The sequence below is a fragment of the Bradysia coprophila genome, assembly GCF_014529535.1.
Source record: "Bradysia coprophila strain Holo2 chromosome X unlocalized genomic scaffold, BU_Bcop_v1 contig_473, whole genome shotgun sequence".
Lineage (NCBI taxonomy): Eukaryota > Metazoa > Arthropoda > Insecta > Diptera > Sciaridae > Bradysia > Bradysia coprophila.
Window position 1 is genome coordinate 120,104 of NW_023503340.1, and position 21,026 is coordinate 141,129.

The 21,026-nt window shown below is 36.4% G+C and overlaps 1 protein-coding gene across 3 annotated transcripts; it reads right to left on the reverse strand.

The window, feature by feature from the left end:
* Positions 1–1,489: 1,489 nt before the first annotated feature.
* Positions 1,490–17,128, reverse strand: LOC119070126 (plastin-1). Of its 3 annotated transcripts, XM_037174446.1 has the most exons (7): positions 10,637–10,750; positions 10,458–10,574; positions 4,708–5,607; positions 4,064–4,274; positions 3,724–4,002; positions 3,412–3,665; positions 1,490–1,793 (listed from the first exon to the last, which is right to left on the reverse strand). In XM_037174446.1, the coding sequence occupies exons 2-7, from the start codon at positions 10,548–10,550 to the stop codon at positions 1,611–1,613; spliced, it is 1,920 nt and encodes a 639-aa protein (XP_037030341.1). In that variant the 5' UTR covers positions 10,551–10,574; positions 10,637–10,750; the 3' UTR covers positions 1,490–1,610. The 3 variants fall into 3 exon arrangements, with proteins under 3 accessions (XP_037030341.1, XP_037030343.1, XP_037030342.1); XM_037174448.1 differs by lacking the exons at positions 10,458–10,574; positions 10,637–10,750 and adding an exon at positions 16,786–17,128; XM_037174447.1 differs by having other exon boundaries at positions 10,458–10,676.
* Between the last annotated feature and the right edge of the window lie 3,898 nt (positions 17,129–21,026).

A 21,026-nucleotide genomic window follows, 5' to 3' on the forward strand; every position in this document is an offset into this window, starting at 1 on the left:
GAATGCAAGGGGAAACAATAAACAAATTTTCGTAAACAAATCGTTTCATTGGTTGTCCACACAAGCAATACAAGATCAAGGAATTGATTGCTTTGAACCAGCTAAACAAACATCCAGTAAAAAAAATATAACTATAAACTATGAACTATAAAACTAGTACATAGTTCCTAAGACCATGTGAAAAATGCTTGAAAAATGAGAGTTTACTTCATGCATCATGAAAACCGTTTTATCTACAGTAAGTTGAAAATATTCATAATTTTCAGCATTTACACACGAAAATTTCCGTGAAACTTATGCGCACGCAATTGACAGAATCCTACTACGATCATGTGCAGTAGGGTTTTGTGTTGATGTCTTTTGCTTGAAAATTACGAACATTTCAACTAACAGTAGATAAAATCGTGTTGCTAACAAGTTAGTAAATGGGGGTTTGCGCACACGATGTGATGCCGAACTCGCTCCACTCGTATCGGCAAACTCACATCTGATGCGCAAAACAAGCCCATTTACTAACTAGTTAGCAAAATAGCTATTTCAGACATTTCTTCGCCGTCCAGTGTGCTGAACTTATGACAAGACAGAACGAAAATGAATGTGTCAAAATTTATATGAAAATATTCAACGACAAGTACCTCGAGGGAACTTATAAACAACTGCTCGGCCGGTATTCTCGTTCTAATCATAACGGTCTCTAACGAAGAATCGCTAAGTGTGTGTTCAGTAATTAATTTGCGTTAAAGGTGGTGCGTAATTGTGTTGTCGACGAAAGTTGGTCCGGTCACAGTTGATCAGCAATTAAACATCTACAGATCGCTTGTAAAATAATTTTATAGCTCGATCTCACTGCGTTTTGGTCACTATATCGCAGGGCCTACTTTCGTGAAATTTATTGCTGAAATTAGCGAAATTCTTCAAAATTTTCGAAATTCTTCAAAATTCTCGAAATTCTTAAATTTAAAAATTCTTCAAATTCGTTAAAAAAAATTCCTGAAAATAGGCACTGCTATACGGTACGTATATAGATTCGCATGCATAATAATCATTCAAATTGCCAAAAACAAGACTCTAATTTACAGTTAAACTGTTCGAAGTAGTAGCTTTGATGCACCAAAAGAATTACAATCAATGTCTCGGCTGACATAGAAGTCAAAGCACGGGAATCTTACGCTCGAAATGATTTTCATGCTGGTTTCACATTTTGAGATTACACAAAATCGGAAAGATGTTCGGACTTCTTTCCTTTGCAAGGTAGCAGAGAAATGATAATCGACACACGCGCTGTTATCATTTCTCTGAACGGTAAGCAATTATCAATTATGATCAGACATCTTTCAGATGGATACTCCAGCGGTACACTAATAAAATCTTAAATTATATATTGGTTAGCTATAGGTAATCGTCTGCTTTGTCCCGAATGATAAATAAATATGGCGGTTAGCAAAATATATAAAAAAATGTTATTTTATGAAAAATGCGCACACCCGTATGTAGTTTTTGAAACGGTTTTATTTAAAAAAAAAAAATTCGGAGCTTCGGTATTCTGTATTACCATTAGAAAATTGACTTTATATATAGATACAAACTTTCTCTCTCTCTCTATCTCTGTCTTATTGATGTATGTTATTTTGTACGGCATCCATGTTTGGAATGTAATCCATAGCCATTAGGCAAGCAAACACTGTCATTACCATTTTCGGTTTGACTTCTGTTATATCCTCTGGTAGGGCATAGACTCTAGCACCGATCTTTCTTGCCATTGAAATCGCATATTTTGCATTGGCGTGATTATCCTATTATGAAAAAGAAAATGTACTGAATCGTAGACTCCGAAAAAACATTTTTGCGCTGGAAGACTGAAATTCAACGGATTTCTTTGCTTGTGTTGTTGTGGTCTCGTCTCATTTCAGTTTTCAAGCGCAAAAATCGTTGTTTGTGAAACGAGATGAAAGCTGAATTTTTCATCACTCGTAACAAAATGTACTATTTTCGGACTATGATCTGGAACATTCAGGTAACGAAAATTCAAAAACTGAAAATTGTTGAGTAGCGGTACAAGTTGGCGGGACATTTATACACGGTTTATATCGTCAGGAACGAAATTATTGTTCGAGAATTTTTCATCTAGAACGATATTATCGTCTAAAATGATTTTTTTTTGTTGAAATATTGTTTCCTGTACGACAATATCGTCCTGGGCGAGTAAATTTGCTTTTAAGAATTCTTTGGAAAATTGAACTGTTCATCCAAATCAGAGTTACTTTACTCTTATTTTGAATGTTACCTAGGAATGTCCTAGTGTCCTAGTAATGTCTTAGTGTCCTAGTAATGTCCTAGTGACTTAGGAATGTCCTAGTGTCCTAGGAATGTCCTAGTGTCCTAGGAATGTCCTAGTGTCCTAGGAATGTCCTAGTGTCCTAGGAATGTCCTAGTGTCCTAGGAATGTCCTAGTGTCCTAGGAATGTCCTAGTGTCCTAGGAATGTCCTAGTGTCCTAGGAATGTCCTAGTGTCCTAGGAATGTCCTAGTGTCCTAGGAATGTCCTAGTGTCCTAGGAATGTCCTAGTGTCCTAGGAATGTCCTAGTGTCCTAGGAATGTCCTAGTGTCCTAGGAATGTCCTAGTGTCCTAGGAATGTCCTAGTGTCCTAGGAATGTCCTAGTGTCCTAGGAATGTCCTAGGAATGTCCTAGTGTGCTAGGAATGTCCTAGTGTGCTAGGAATGTCATAGTGTCCTAGGAATGTCCTAGTGTCCTAGGAATGTCCTAATGTCCTAGGAATGTCCTAGTGTGCTAGGAATGTCCTAGTGTCCTAGGAATGTCCTAGTGTCCTAGGAATGTCCTAGTGTCCTAGGAATGTCCTAGTGTCCTAGGAATGTCCTAGTGTCCTAGGAATGTCCTAGTGTCCTAGGAATGTCCTAGTGTCCTGGTAATGTCCTAGTGTCCTAGTAATGTCCTAGTGTCCTGGTAATGTCCTAGTGTCCTAGGAATGTCCTAGTGTCCTAGGAATGTCCTAGTGTCCTGGTAATGTCCTAGTGTCCTAGGAATGTCCTAGTGTCCTAGGAATGTCCTAGTGTCCTAGGAATGTCCTAGTGTCCTAGGAATGTCCTAGTGTCCTAGGAATGTCCTAGTGTGCTAGGAATGTCCTAGGAATGAAATTAAATAGAATTGTTTGGAAATTTAGACCCTTTAAGGCATTAACTTGGAATGGGTCAAATCCTGACATTTTTCTAAATGCTAAATAACATTTCTTCCAAGTGAGGGTCTTCAGAAGACCAATAATCATTTTCTCCCCTACTCAGCAAAATATAAATTTCGGAAGTATTTGTTGTGGGAAATGTTGGAAGATGTTCCAGACCATAGTCTGAAAAATGGTTTTTCGAGTTCTTTGGATAAAATAGCACTTTGGTCTTACCTCTTCCGTTCCATTACTTTTAACAAGATCGTAATTGACGGATCCTGGCTTGATCGAATCTACTAAATCGATGACGATTCTTCCATCTGCGATAGCTGAATCTTGGAAGTTTCTTAAGCTTGTCGTTTTTCCTGCATTTTCCAATTTTTTGTTAACCCATCCAACAATTTCCTTTTCAATTATTGGACTGCCAGTGTTGGCTAAACGGGACAGAACGGATAGAGTGTATGCACGCATCAACTGCCAGATGAGAGCTGAAATCGGCGAATTTTACAATTACGATTGGGAGAAATTTGTCATAAAAAAAGTTACCTAGAGTAAGAGTAGCATTTCCTTCGCTTAAATCTTGTCCGGCAATGCCGACCAACGAAAATTTTAGTTGCTTGCCTAATTCTACGGCGTAATTACAGTTTTCCAATTTTTCCATAAACTTTCGCATTGGTGTGAATCGCTTGTGGACCTGTTTCCAATTTACGATTCCTGGCTTGATAATGTCAAATAATTGGAAGATGACTAAACCGTCGGCCAAATCGGAATACAGCCAATTGATGTGAGGTGAGACACCCATCGAATTCATCCAGTTTCGGTATGCTGTAGAAAAAGTGGGCAATGAGTGTCTGAGTTCACCGTTGAACCTAATCGTTTTACGTACTTTTCTCTTCGCGAGTTTCTTCGATCGCCTCTAAGCCCTCGATTTGGTCCGGCTTGTTAAGGCCGGGATGATTGTTAAACAGATTTGCGACGAAGGCCAAATTCAATTTGTAGACACCATTGACCACATCTTGGGGAGTCAGAAAACTTCTGCAATTCAATTTGCCAGCTTGTTGCAGCATTATTTCCGCACGTTCAGTCATATCACGTTCCTGTGAATTCGATTATAAATTTGTAATTGCTGGAAAAAGCAGAAAGGTGGTGGGACCCGCAAGTATTCGCAGTTTGATATGAGCCATGGACAAAAAGGAATTTTTAGGCTGTAGTGATTAAAGATCCTCAAACTTGTAGGATCACTCACTTGTACTGTCCGATCGAGTGATCTCTGAAGCAACAACAAAAGTAACTTCGCCGGCTCGAGCTGTATGTGCTAAGTTTGTCCTAAAATGTCCTAAAACGACATCTCCACTCTAATCAATTTATTGAATGGAATCGAACGTAGAAGGACTCATACTTCGGAACGAACCAAGAAAATTTTCGGAGTTTTAAAGAGCTTCAGATCGGTCGGGAAGAAAGACTTCTCAGTATGACGGTCTGTTGATACGAACATTCTAACATATTTTAAACTTTACACGTGAAACTTACCCTCAACGCTTCCAGCGATACCCCTGCTTCATTCGGTGCAATCTGTTTCAACAAGTGGGAATACACTTCCGAATCGACAATATCGCTTTGGAAGTTTGTACACCTTCGGGAAATGCCAGCGTTTGCCAAGTGATGGTTTACCCATCGCAGTAATATCGCTTCCGGCGACAATTTCATTAAATCCTCCAACCGTTCACCATCGAATAACAACGTGGCCAGACCGGGGCAACTATCCAGCGTGATATGACTGAAGAGACCGATTCGAATAATTTGCCACAGCAGTCCCAACACCAAATGCGGTTTCCCTTTGGCTAGATCGTGAGCATCAATGTTGACTATATTACATCCGATGGCTTGTGATGATACCAGCGCTAATGTCAAATTCTCGAATTCACGGTAGACCGTTAAATTTTTCTTATTTATAGCTCGTTCGTCGATCGTGTCCGGACAGGAATGGTTGATGATTTTACACAGTAATATTCCATCTTTGATTTTGGCATATAATTCGCGTCCTTCGCCGTCAATGGGTAACAAATGACTTAAGTCAACGTCATGGCCAATATTTGAGTTGATCCAATCGGAAAAGGCGAGCTGTTCTTCCATTCTCACCGAATGTGTTGTGCCTTCTGCCGATTGACTTGACATGCCACCAATTGTCTCAAGGTTTTCTTTTTTCGATACAACCGTTTTGAATGTGCTGGCCACATCCTTTGCTTTCAGATCGAAACATAGCGTTTCGAATTCTTCGTAGGACAGCTTTCCGGGATTGTTCGATCGTTGTTTGTTTGTATACTCGGATATCATTTCGCGAACTTGATAGCCGGGTAATTTGAAACCGACGAGATCGAGAGCATCTTTCAATTCCTTTAATTCAATGTATCCGTCGTTGTTTTTGTCAATCTATAATGGAAAGAAAGAATGAAATTGATTAATTGAAATTGGCTTGGTTGTAGTAAAGGACAGTAAAAACGTTAAGAATCATGTACAAAATCTCGTCCAATTGATCTTCTCATTACATAAATTCCCTCAAAATAAGTATGAGTTAATGTCATATCTCATAATTATATTTAATATTAAAACCGTAAAATAGATCGAAAGTTTCAATCTCTTCAAGAAATTTAAAGTTAGCACTGCAGCACTTTTCCGAGTAAAGTTTGGGTCGATGCAAAATTAAGGAAATGGTCTTCCTGGGTGATTTATAGACATGGTCGATTCTGTTAACAACGAAAAAATTCTAGTGGTCCACAGACCACGAAAAACCATATTTTAGACTATGATCTGGAACAACTTCAGGTGACGAAAAACCAAAAACTGAAAAATTTCGAGCCATTAACTTCACCCAGAAAGGACTTCACCCAGAACACATTTTCGTCCCGCTTCCTATAATTTCTTACACCATCCACGCTGTCATAATAAAATGATAAAAGTTTGGAAAAAGCTCTGCAGATAGTCGATTCTCAGAGCAATAAAAAAACAATTTTCGAAATCTTTGTTGATGATAATTCTCTATCGAAATATCCACTGATTTTCGACCATATTTTTGAATCATTGCTTCCATTTGCTCAAAGAATCGAGCATCGGGAACTTTATCGGTCACCTACCAAAGTCAAGTTTTTTATTTTTCCAATTTTTTGTCTCATCTTATTATGACAGCGTGGACTGTATATAGTAGAAATAACAAAAAACGGGACGAAAAATAGTCATTTTCTCACCTCAGGTGAAACTTGAAGAACATTTGTTCTGAAAAACGTTGTGTTGACCTCGGGATAAAAGTAGAAAATTTCATTTTCTCGGGTGAACAACACTCTCAAATTTACAACTTTTCCACCTCTTGGTGAACAAATAACTATTTCACACAAATCTTTCATGAGTTTTGTTTTGACTCGGTGATCACGTTCTGTAATCTATTTTGTACAGAAAAAAAATGCTACATGTGGTATGAGCTTCTTCGACTTCTTATCAATGCTAATTTCTTTTTTGTCCAAGTATTCGCAATCTGCTATCGAAAATCGTCATTTCTTCAATTTGATAATGACACAAAAATGTACCCATATTTGGTGTCTGTTTCTGATTGCAATAAAACCAAATATTTGCAGCGAAATACTGATTAATGAGACTCAATCATATCTAGATATAGATAAGTAAGGCGTTGTTCATGAAAGTTGTTCTTTTCTCAATTTTCTAGAGTACATCCGCTCACACTTTTATTATGTGCTCAAAAAGCGTACTGAAAAATTACAGAAATGAGACGGGAAAACTGGAAGAGTGCAACTTTCAGTAAGCCATAGATAGTCCAGCCCCTTGTGTCAGAAAAAGTCGTCTCGCTCGCTTTAAGTTTTTCAAATTTTTTCTTTATCTCATGTGATTCAGCATGAAAAACTATGGAACTAATTTTTTTTCTGGAAAATGGAAAATCGCTTTTCCGGCTGGAAAAGCGGTTTATATGAAAAAAAAATTAAAAGTCAAATATCTACCGAACGCGATAACTTTTTTGAAAAATTCTTTTTTTCCTTGAAAGCCTGATTCAATACCAACATTTCGTGGAACAACTTTTTTTTCTGTAAAATAAAATGGCATCGATATAGGAATCTTCCCAAAAAATGACCCGGGAAAATTCATAAACTTTGAGTTCACCTCACACCGTCAATTCTAAACTGATTTCAATAAATGAGGGTTCTTTAGAAAGCTAAGGTCAGTACCTTTCGAATGCTGCCCGGCGGGCTTCACGCCGTTTCCTGGATATCGAGATATAAGTCAGTATTTCCACGGTTCCTAGAACTGATATTTTCCAACATTCTTTGGTATTTATTTCTGAGCAAAATAGTGACGCATGATTAATTTTTGCTGATGAATTTTGAAGAATAGCCTGTCCACATCATTTTAGAATTGAATCCTAGTCACAAAACTAGCTCAGGATGTTGTGGATGCCATTTGATACCCAAATTTGTATAACTCGTCAGAGTAAACCCTATTTATGCACTAAACTACTTTCGATTCGACAATTTAACACCAGAAGTGTTTTAAATGGTGATAAACCATATACATTCCATTTGTGTTAAGCACCTTCCTGATGTTCCATCGTCTTCCCAGCTCTAGAACCTATAGATTTCTCGCATTTTTATCGGATTTTTTCATGTTTTTCTGGATTTATGTCATTATTGAGGTAATGAGGGGTCAGTTCCTATCAACTGATCATTCCTTATGGGTCCTCCAACTTCTAGGTTCTAGAAATCTTAGAAGTCTGAAATTATACCAGTATCCTGTGTTATCCTGAGTTATTAAAAGGTGATCGAAAACTTTATGTTTTTGGAAATCAGCGATAGGTGTATCAGTTGCCTCAAAAAATATAAAATACAGATAAAACTAGAAGTAATACTAAAGACTTCAGATTTCTAGAACCTAGAAGTTGAAGGACCCATAAGGAATGATCAGTTGATAGGAACTGACCTCTAATTACCTCAATAATGACATAAATCCAGAAAAACATGAAAAAAATTCGATAAAAATGCGAGAAATCTTTAGGTTCTAGAGTTGAAAAGACGGTGGAACATCAGGAAGGTGCTTGAGACAAATGGAATGTATATGGTGCAGTTAGTTATCTACATTTAAAACACTTCTGGTGTTAAATTGTCGAATTGATAGTAGTTTAGTGCAAAAATAGGGTTTACTCTGACGAGTTATACAAATTTGGGTATTGAATGGCATCCACAACATCCTGAGCTAGTTTTGTGACTAGGATTCAATTCTAAAATGATGTGGACAGGCTATTCTTCAAAATTCATCAGCAAAAATTAATCATGCGTCACTATTTTGCTCAGAAATAAATACCAAAGAATGTTGGAAAATATCAGTTCTAGGAACCGTGGAAATACTGACTTATATCTCGATATCCAGGAAACGGCGTGAAGCCCGCTGGGCAACATTCGAAAGGTACTGACTCTAGCTTTCTAAAGAACCCTTATTGAAATCAGTTTCGAATTGACGGTGTGAGGTGAAATCAAAGTTTATGAATTTTCCGGGTCATTTTTTGGGAAGATTCCTATATCGACGCCATTTTATTTTACAGAAAAAAAAGTTGTTCCACGAAATGTTGGTATTGAATCAGGCTTTCAAGGAAAAAAAGAATTTTTCAAAAAAGTTATCGCGTTCGGTAGATATTTGACTTTTAATTTTTTCGTATAAACCGCTTTTCCGGCCGGAAAAGCGATTTTCCATTTTCCAGAAAAAAAATTAGTTCCATAGTTTTTCATGCTGAATCACATGAGATAAAGAAAAAATTCGAAAAACTTAAAGCGAGCGGATTGACACAAGGGGCTGGACTAAGAGTGTTCCATTTCGGAGAAATGTCACCCTTTTTAATTGGAAATATTTTCTATTGCGTGCTGCGAGTACAAAGACCTCTACTGGGGGGTTTCTCAAATTACTCCCTAAAGAATAGCGAAACAATTTTGTTGGAAGAATCCGATGGGCTTATGATGCTAAGAGAGAACCGAAAGTGGTGAGTTGCGGTCACAGATGAACAAGTGTAGCATTGAATGAACGATTCGTTTCCAAAAATTGTTTTATTTTCTGACTCACAAATTTTTATGTTTTCTGTTAAGTTATTGATTCTCTTCTATAGATTAAAAATTTTCGAGTCACAATATTAGTTGTTGTAATAAAAAGTTGCATGAATCATGTCGCGTACCGGTTGAATTTCTTTAGTTTCGTTTCCTGTGATGCAAACAACTATTTTTCACAGCTACACCTTCAAACGATAAATTCTTTTTCATACGAGCGGTGTGATAAAACATATCTTCTCCACTCAAAGAGCCATGTGAAAATGACGTTTTAATGACGCTTTGTGTGATGACAGTTCGGTGGAGAAAATTTGTCTTTTCTCCACTCTTGTTGGGATAAGAGACTAAATAAACACTTTCACCCCGAACTATCACCGCTGTTTTTGTTTCGAAAAGCTGTGTGACAAAGTGTTGTATTTGTTTCATGGAGAAAAACGGTTAATCGCACCTCACATATATTCCAGCGATTCACGGCTGTATAAACGAGGGGTAAATTGCGCGAGCAAATTTTGTCCCACCTAATTCCTTCTATCTGCCGTAATGTGCGTTAGTAACTTAACGTTTTTCAGAACAATAGAAATTCTTTTGTTATGAAAAAAGTTACGTTTCTGATGCAAGTAACGACAGATTGGTCACCAACAGCAAATAGCACCTATCCCAGTATTTGCTCGCATATGTTTCCCCTCGAATTTCGAATGTAAAGATCAACGCTTCTCAAATTTGTTGATGTTTTGGTTCTCAATTTTCGGTTGTGCTTTGACTGTGCCACACAGATTTAAAAGCAAGCACGGGCTGCACCCTAGCACGCTTCAAACACGTGTGTAAAGGTGTATAGGTCGTACAATTTGCAACAAAAATGTACCTGCAATAATGAAACTTAATAAAGTTCAATAAATGCAGCTTATGTAACACTTCCAACAACGATAACGATACTCATAGTCACACACTCTTGCCATGTTATCATGAAATATCTTTCATTTATATCACACACTTATTTATAAGAGAACGATTTCTGAGTACAGACATTCGAAGAAAAAAAAAATTATTCCAATGACCAGTAACGGAAGTGTTAACAAAAATCTTCTTGGAACTGATAGTCGATTTCTTTTCTACGAAAAACTATTTGTAAGACAACCGATTTAGAGTGCCTATATCGCAAAGTATGAACGCTAAGGAGGCTAATCTCATTACCCGATTAGATAGTTGCGGCCAAATTTCTTCTCGAAATGATCTGGCGTACTCTTCCATTGTATCCGGCTGATGTTCTAAGGCCCTAATATCCATCTTTAATTTCTATTTGACCGAGAACTGAAATCGTACAAGCGTTAAAATAAAAATTCACTTTCACAAACAGACTGAAAACGTATTACTGAAATGGAAATGCACCTGTAACACTAGCCACGAAACACTCAACTAGAACTTAAATTTTTATCGCGAAAAATATTCGATACAAAGGCCTCCGGTTTCTTATCAAATTGACATGAATTGATTAGAAATCATAAAAAAAATATTTATCAAAATAGATAATGCTCCTTTGAATAATCCCTCCTCTATGCTATAAACATTTTTGGTCGGATTATGATTTATATGATGGCTGCACTACACATAAACTTAAACGCCACCAATTAACAAACGAGTAAAGGTTATCCGATATAATCAAATTTTCTGATAATTCTTACCTGTTAAAACTTGGGAAATGTCTGAATGTCTGAATGTGACAGTCGCAAAGAGAAAAAAAACTCTTGGTTCATGGAAGAAGCAAGAGTTCAGAAAAAAAATTCTCACCTGACCTGTCATCGGAGGGAAAGCGTCAACAAAACTCCATCTTCTCACTGCATTTGGGTGGAGAATAGTAATTTATGGAACTAGTTGCGAAAAGTTGTTGTAACATTCAACAAAACAGTATTTTACTTGCCACCCGAAGGTTGCAAGAACACTTAAATGAGAAATTCGAATTCGCATCCTGTTACAACCACTCGAACTTCGCACTTCGAAGAGTTCTTGTAAACTCCAAACAGCACAAAGTTGTTACACTAAAGGAACCGACAAAAAGCAAAAAACACTCTAGGAGACAAACAAGGAACAAATCTTGAGTCAAGGTCAAAAACGAAGAAATTGCGAAATTTCTTTTTTCAAAAATTAACATCAAAATTACACGATTGTCCAAGTCACGTCATTCCATTCCTAAAGTACCTAAAGACACCGTTTCGTCCCGCTGATTTCAAAACTAACTAGTTCACTTACATAAAATTCCCGTGAAATCTATGTGGAAACAGCACATTGGGGGACTCGTCAGGGACGACGATGTCGATAGTTCTGAAATCATATGCGTTCTACGGTTTTTGGGGGAATTCTAAATGAAACCTGTTCTGGAAAACGGAAACCGAAACAGTAAAAAAATTAAGAAAAGAAAAAATCAAGAAAAACGCAAATCAACACCACCAATAACTCATAATTCATTAAACGAACCTTGACCTTCATCTTCCGTGTATTTTTCTCCTCTTGAGCTTCAAACTCCGCTCCTTTAAAAATTAAATCACAAAGAAACAGGAAAATTCAACAAAACAGTATTTTACTTGCCACCCGAAGGTTGCAAGAACACTTAAATGAGAAATTCGAATTCGCATCCTGTTACAACCACTCGAACTTCGCACTTCGAAGAGTTCTTGTAAACTCCAAACAGCAAAAAGTTGTTACACTAAAGGAACCGACAAAAAGCAAAAAACACTCTAGGAGACAAACAAGGAACAAATCTCGACATTGTCGTCCCTGACGAGTCCCCCAATGTGCTGTTTCCACATAGATTTCACGGGAATTTTATGTAAGTGAACTAGTTAGTTTTGAAATCAGCGGGACGAAACGGTGTCTTTAGGTACTTTAGGAATGGAATGACGTGACTTGGACAATCGTGTAATTTTGATGTTAATTTTTGAAAAAAGAAATTTCGCATTCTTCGTTTTTGACCTTGACTCAAGATTTGTTCCTTGTTTGTCTCCTAGAGTGTTTTTTGCTTTTTGTCGGTTCCTTTAGTGTAACAACTTTGTGCTGTTTGGAGTTTACAAGAACTCTTCGAAGTGCGAAGTTCGAGTGGTTGTAACAGGATGCGAATTCGAATTTCTCATTTAAGTGTTCTTGCAACCTTCGGGTGGCAAGTAAAATACTGTTTTGTTGAAACTAGTTGCGAAAAGTGGTTGTAACCACGTCGTGTGACAGAAACTATACAGCTCGACAGGTTGGGACACGAAAGTGGTGGAATCAAAACTTTTGAAATGCAAAACATAACTCTATTTTTAACACACATTCTATTTTATGAACGAAATATTGTATGAACGATCAAGTAGACTGCATCTAGCTTCAAAAATTGGTTTACTGCGATTATATATATATCTCAATAGCCGAATGGTTAGAGGTGTTGCTCGATAAGCATATTGGGTTTTGGTGTCAGGGGTTCGAAATTTGGTCAGGGCAGAATATTTATTTAGGGTTAGAACGAATGGTGAAACGTTATGACTGTTGGTGTGCTTGTCGACGTCGTCTCGGCTCGGCAAAAAATTCACACAACAATAACTATTTCCAACATTTGTTCCTTTGATGACAAAGGGACTATTTGTAATTATAAGACGATTTTGAGGCTTTCATCACGCCCATAAAATATGTTACTTCGATATAGTGTCTGGATAAATAACACGATGGAGCGATGATGTTCATTTCAAATGTATTATTCACGGCCACTAAAATCAGGCTAAATCCGTAATGACTCATCACTTATTGCTAATTTCCATATTCTTAGTCACGATAATTTCGAAGGCAAGAAGTTCTCTGATTTCTTATTTTGCGCAGCGTGTTTGATTTATTCGAATTTGATGTTATTATTACATGTGATCAAACAAACAATTACAAATTACGAATAGTGTATAAACGAACATATTGAACATTTCCGAGTAAAATAAATCATACTCTTCGCCTCTAGGTCGAGAGCTTTTGTAACGTTTTAAAACGTTGTTTTAAAATAATAAATAAATTTCAGTTTCATTCTACGGACGGTGATGGAATTTATGGATTAGATATAATTATTAGAATCGACGTGTGAATGTATTGGCACAGTGTCTCTATTTGCCGCTGATTAATATGGATATTTACTGATTATACAAGCCAATTGAAGCTTTGGTATTTTTCATTGATATATCTGCAGCTCTATTACTCAATAACAACGAGTCTTGTAACTAAAATAAGTTAATGTTTGTTTAGTTGATCGTCTTGTGGAATCTATAGCGAAACAAAATCCTCATCCACCTTTAACGTAAACAGTCATGACTCAAATACAGCGTGACTAATAAACAAGTTTAAATGGGTATCTTATGTTGTATTGAATGTGTTTCTTTCATACATTAAAAACACACACTTAAAACGCACACATAAATACTTTATATTATTAACAAAAACTGAAGGTTATTGCCGAGCTAAATAAACGATATAAGTAATCATTCAGAAAAATCGAAATTTCAGATTATGATTTTATGATCTATAATTACAAAAGTTAATTGAAGTCAAGTCCTAATCACTTTTACGTAATAGGAAGAAAGACAGTTCTTGTAGCGGTTGATAAGAATTTTCAATTTTCATATTTTATAACAACAACAAACGCCGATCCGAAATTAATGTCATCAATGTAACAAATCAATTATAAAATCGTAAAATAATAGTAAAATGAAATCACGTACTCTCGGTGCTTAAGTCAATGAAGGAAATGTAAACAAAAACAGAGAGTGTGAATCGTGAATAATAATATTCTGATAGGTTAAGCTACGATATGCGGTATGCATTTTTGAGGAGGGGAAAATAGTTATTTGTTAGACGAAGGGAAGAGAATAGGAAATTCCAACAAGAGCTAGATTTGCGGCCAAATCCAAGCGAGGAACGCAAATCGTTCGAGTTGGAATTTCCTATTTCCTTTCAGATGATAGGACAATCCTTTACTATGCTGGTGCATGTAATAAGGCTATTACATGTATAGGCAATAGCCTTTACATCACTCGCATAGTAAAACGTCGTACTACACACGGAAAATAAAGTGATATCTCGTATCACGATGAGTAAATGTACCTCGGGCTAAAGCCCTCGGTTACTTTTACTCATCTGGATACGAGATATCACTTTACTTCACTTGCATAGTAATGTACTATTTCATATGTGTGAGGTGTGATTATAACCTTTTTTCACATACGTACGGCATAAAAAACCCTACTTTCACACCAGAGGGAGAAAATTGACATTTTTCCCCCCGAAGCTATGATTTGAAAATGGTGTAGCAAATTGATGCGTTCGTTTCCTATTCCTGTTCCCTATTTTCTCCCCTATGTTAACAAATAATTGTTTCTCCTTGAATCGATCATAGTCATTTGTTACACCACTTTTCAAACAAGGGTGACGGTTCGGGGGAGAAAATTTCTGTTTTTTAATCTGTCAAAACAAGACAAAAGAGAAGACACATTTTCTACCCCTAACTTTCATCAGACGAAGCGTCAATACATGGTCATTTTTACATGGCCCATCGGATATTTGACACTAATCAAAACATCAAATTTCAACCAATTTCGTATTATGTTTCATATCAAACAGACTAAACAGGTTTCATTGTGTACTGTCAACACATTTTACAGTATTTTCATTCAATGTACGTACAGCATGTCATTATTTATGAATTGCTTCAACCTTGATTTGAATATGAAAACCGCAAAGTAACACCACGCTTTTATAGCTGAGCTTAAAGCGTGAACTATGGTTGATAATATCGATTTTACTTTAATCTCGGGAAGGTATCATCTCACTTAATCATTGTCATAAACCAATTCACCATAACAATGTTATATGATCAATAAAATTCGTTATGGCCAATCAATATTCTCCAGCCAAACGGTTTACAAGCAAACAATAAAATTGCATAAATTAGTGAAAGTGAGTGGGTGAAATGAAATGATGAAAATTAAGCATCTAGTGCGAATATTCTCGACTCGACTGAACTGACAATAAACAACAATTTAGCTCGCTTCGTTCGCATTAGGAGAAAAAAAATATTTTCAAAATCTTTTTTTATGAACATTCTCTGTCGGAATACCACAAGAAAATAGCGACTATTTTTCGACTATATTTTGGGGTTTATTGAATTTCCGAATTTGCTCTGCAAATCGACCATCCTTGGCCACGTAGTATCAAAGTCAAGTTTTAATTTTTTTTAAATTTTTTTATGATAGTCTGGACGGTAGAGTTATCAACAAACGGGACGAACATATTTTAAAGCTTTTTTTGGTGAGGGTGAGAATGGTACAATGTCCTCGCAAATTTTCAGTTTTTGATTTTTCGCCACCTGCAGTTCTTGCAGACCATAGTCTGAAAAGCGATTTTTCGAGATCTGTCGACAACTGGAATTTTTGTCGAATGGCAATATGCGCACACTACAATCTTACGTTTCCGATTTCCGTCAATCTTTTTGCAATACTATTTAGTATAGTAATGATCTGGACCAAAACCCTTCTTGGGTCATTAGAGCTGATCATTCATTTATTGACAGATGAGTCGATATTTGATTGAACCTAATGGAATGTTTCCGTTGAACACTCTCTAAATTCTACATTTATGGGTCCTGAGGTGCATTATTTGCTCGCTCACAGTCTTAAAACAATGCAATGACCTTAGCAACGATCCTCATTAATATTTAATCTTTGAATGGGAAAGGCTTACAGTTACACCGATTTTATTGTAAAAATTTAACTGAACCTTACCACCCCTGCAAGATAACTCGTTTATCAATGAATTGCTTCGCATAAATTGCGTGTAAATCCTAGTATACAATTTTTAGCCGGCAGTGCAAACACTGAGAGAAATTTAAAATTTTAACAGAAAAAAGTCTGATAATTGTGATAACATGCAGATAATGACATCCACTTGACTTGAATACTGTAACTTTCTAGTTAGCAGACTAAATTGCATAATGCATATGCCACTACTGCATGGTATCATCTTGAGACACTCCTGTCACTGTTCCCTTTTATTCCAATAATTAGATCGCTATACCACTCCCAAAATACTTGGATATAGTTTCCAGTGCAATTCAGCGATTTTTACAAATATTTTCACTTAAAAGTTGGTAGATAGTCCGCGGGTGGTAATTCTCTTGGCTATATACCACACGATTCTTAGAGTGACTGAACTCACAGTGTTTTTGGGTGGAGTTATGGTTTGTGTATATACAAAATACAATGTGTAGTAATACGGGGCTTTTTTTTAGTTTGTTCTGAATGGGATAAAATAATTATTTTGCATACAGTGGTCTCACTACCAGATAAGAATTTGAGCGGATGTTATTATTTGCCCTTTCCGTTTCTTATTATTTTCTTTTAACGAATCGTAATGAACACAAAATTTTTACAAGAATTGCTACGTGTTTTTTTGCTGACAATCTCACCAACAAAAATATTCCGTCTACAAAAAGGCCTTATTGAAACACCGCACGACTACTTACATCAGCAAATTTTTCTTTCATTTCTGCCCGTTCTTCAACTGTTAATTTCTTAAACGAATTCACAACATTATTGGTAGCCATCTTTACCGATTAATTGTTTTTCGTTCGTAATTCGTTAAATTTCACTGTATCTTTTGACTAATTCGCTTATTTCGATTACAATTCAATTGCAACGCTTCACATTCACCAAATTTTAAAAGAAATTACAAAACAATTTTACTTTTTAAACACTGGATTTAACTCCAAGTTGACGATATTCACAGTGTACAATATCATATACGTGTATACAATAAGATTTTGACAACAACTTTTGTATGCGGCCGACGAGTACTAGAGGCTTGTAATATATATTGTGCAAATTTGTATATTAAAGCAAAGACATTGCACGACAAGCAGATAGTCAGTTGAAAATATTGTGATAGAAGATGAATACACTTTGCGCTGGCTAACCACACAGTCACTGAATTCCGTTTTACATTTAGAGCTACAATCAGCCGTTCACATTTCATGCAATGTTCAATTATTACACATCCCACATACAGCGTCAAAACATAATTTTGAAAATTTCACTCCATCTATCGGTACACTGTTGGTCTTTGAGTCCAAGCAAAATGCGACACTAATACAGACAGAGAATAGAAACTACATTGACTGTAACAACGCACATCTTCATAATATCGTACTATAGAAAGAGCTCGTTTAATTCGTTCAATGCTGAAATCAAAATGTTCATCGTTTGATTTAGAATATTCTACGACAAATATCTATCGTCAAACAATTCAAATTGGTTCAGTTTTGTAAATTATATTCTGCCACTTTTAGGACAACACCGGGACGATTATTTTGGGGTGACTCATATCCCCCATGGAGACTAGCACCCATACTACTTCAATACCTATATATCGAGACTTTACTTGTGACTCACCAGGTTTTACGGGTTATTCATATTCATAATAAAATATTGATACTCAATCCATCGTGGAATCAATTTTTGCCAAACATCAGAATATTGATGTATCATGAAGTAATAATAACATTGATGGTGTGCGAACTGTTTACATTTGAGAATGGTATGACTGAATGAACAACGCGGTCAAATTCAAACGATAGATCGGTTTCGCATAAAAGATCCTAATTAATTGAGCCTAAATGATAGCACGGTGACCCCTAAATATTCATCTAATATATTCGACCGTTGTGGCCTGGCCAATGTTGTTGTTTGGCAAAGAAAATGACTCGGAAAATAAGAGTGGAAAGTAATAGCAAATAGGTTACAGCAGTAAATTACGCTCTAACAAGATTTTATTCTAAGGCTTGATTTCCACTTACCAAAAAAGTACTCCGTGTGAGAGACAAAATTTAATTTTTTCCTTTGTTTACTTGACAGCTCGCTCTCTGACGGATCTCACACGGAGTACTTTTTGATGAGTGGAAACCACACCTAACATATATAAAGTTTGTCACGCAAACTAAACTTCGGTTCAATACCTTCTTCTATCCGCTTTTTCAACGTCTTGGTTTAACCCAAGGTTCTGAAAGAACAGGTTAAGACAACTCTGAGTTGATCACGAAGGCGTTGACACACAACTGTGTCCACGGCTGCGAAGTTTATATGGAAAATGGAACTTAACAAAAATAAAATTCTGAATTTTCGAGAAAAACATTTTCTTCAAGTTGATTTCTCACACATAAAATTTGGTGTCACCCGCCTCCATGGTTGTTTTAATCTGTTCTTTCAGAACTTTGGTTTAACCAAGGATACCAAGTTGCGATTAAAAATGTTTATTTATAATATGTCACATCTTTTGTGATTTTTTGAGATTAAACCGGTTCTTTAAGAACCAAACCTTGTTTCTTACCACAATATGGATACGAGATTATGTCGCTGATACCGATACACTGAACTTAGGGAACGCCTTATGTGAGACACTTAAGAGGAATGCGTATTATATCGATAAACATCTGTTGGGTTTTGCGATGTATGCAAAAAAAACGGAATTGCCAAAATATTGAAACTTTCATACACAAAAAAAACGAAAAGCCTACCGAGAATTCGAGCTTACGAGAATTCTTCAAATGCTGAGGATCTTTGTAGCATTGATCCTCAACAAGACAAGTTTTCATTCAATTTCGTTTTCGTTGTTGCTATACAATATTCTGATCAAATTAATAATATCGGGGTGTCCAGCTTACATGTAAAAAAATATTTCAAATTGATTTTGTCAAGGATTTATAGTTCACTTTTACCGCCATTACGCTATCTGCGCTACATGCTGAAAACGCGAATATCGTCCTCCAATAGATGGCATTATAATATCAGCAATCAGAGCGATCAGAGCAAAATGAAAACTAACTTTTTGTCGGCTCATATGTTTGTATTTACTGGGTCATTCCACGTGAAATTTTAATTTTTAGCCCCGTACGAAGTACAAAAGGGCTTATAGGATTACGATGCCGTGTGTAATTGATGGAATTGATGGAAGGCAAAGTGTTTGCCTATATTCATAGATGACGAATCCGCAATAAAAATTTTGTCTGTCCATCTGTCCGTCTGTCTGTCACGTCGATATCTTGAGTAAATCAAATCCGATTTCAATTTTTTTTCCCCCTGAAAGATAGTCGAAATAGTGAGGCTAAGTTCGAAGATGGGCATATTCGGGTCGGCCCTTCGTGAGTTAGGGCCACCTAAGTGATTTAAGGTCTTTTGGTGATATTTATGGCAAAATAAACGATGGAAATGTAAATGACACGGCAAATGATAGGTATTGTCAATACCAATCCACGAAAAAACAGTTTTTTTTTAAATCGGGGAAGTGGACCGTGAGTTAGGGCCTTAGAAGTGAAAGGCTACTCGGCCCTATGCGTATTTTGCATATAAGTCGAGTAAATTTGATCCGTTTTTCCTAATTTTTGTTTCATTTAAAATGTAGTCGAACACCGAATAGAATGTTGTCAAAAAAAAATCAAGTTTGGGTCATTGGACTAAGACCATTACTAGGGCCCTATGTGTATTTTACATAGAACTCGAGCAAATTTCATCCGTTTTTCGTAATTTTTGTTTGATTTGGAAGGTAATCGAAGGCCGAATAGAATGTTGTTGAAAAATAAATATATTTGGTTCCTTGGACTAAGGCCGGTACTAGGGCCCTATGTGTATTTTACATATAACTCGAGTAAATTTCATTCGTTTTTCGTAATTTTTGTTTGATTTGGAAGGTAATCGAAGGCCGAACAGAATGTAGTTGAAAATTTTTTGAAATTTAGGTCCTCGGACTGAGGCCGATACTAGGCCCTATGTGTATTTATACTCAATAAATTAAAATTTTAGGGCTATTTGAAATTTTTGTTTCATTTGAAAAGAACGTCGTACGGGGCTTCGTAATAACGCTATGCGCAATTTCTAAGATGTACTCATTTCATAATAATTTTACTTTAACTACATTAACGGGCGCAATAGGCTTACGGTCAAAGTAGGGTGACAGACGCACTAGGGTCACGTACGCAATAGATATACGGGTTTGTACGGGGCTCAGTCGCAGCAAACGCTCCGACTGTTCTGATGGCTCGTTTTAAATTTGAATCGCAAGAAAAGATTGTTGTAATCTACCGCAAATATCAGCGATGGCACTGCCTTCGAGTCGGTTTTTCAAAAATGATTTGTTAGAAAATTAAATTTTCGATCACATTGTCCATGAAAATATTGTTCGATGAAGTGACAGAAAAGACCGACTTGCTGACAGCGACAATCATTGCGAGTCCTATGAAATAGTGTTCAAATCCACAGTTTAATGTACATACACCACACATTTTCCATTAAAAGCTTGGAATATAAATTAACCGATCTTCCATACCTGTTTTATACTTTCATTGCAAAAACTGGCGCTTATTCTTTTAAAACAACAAAAATACCACAATTTGAATGCGAAATGCCATACAAAACGACCTTTTCAATCTCAGAATTCAATTAATTGAGTCACAGTTACTAGCACGAACACTAAATTGATAAGTGTCAAATTTGGAGGCTTTTGTGATACGAGCTAGTGTTTAGGGTTGTTTGTATTGTATGTTTTAACTCATTCAACGAAAACAAGTTATCTATCTGTATAACAGAAACGCAGTGCCTACTGTGATTTCATCAGCCTCCGATTATTTTCTATGTTCGTGCTAGTAGCAGTGCTGTGATTGAGTGTGACATGCATTAAGCACTAAAAAAAGCCAGACCCGCAAGACTCATACTTTCA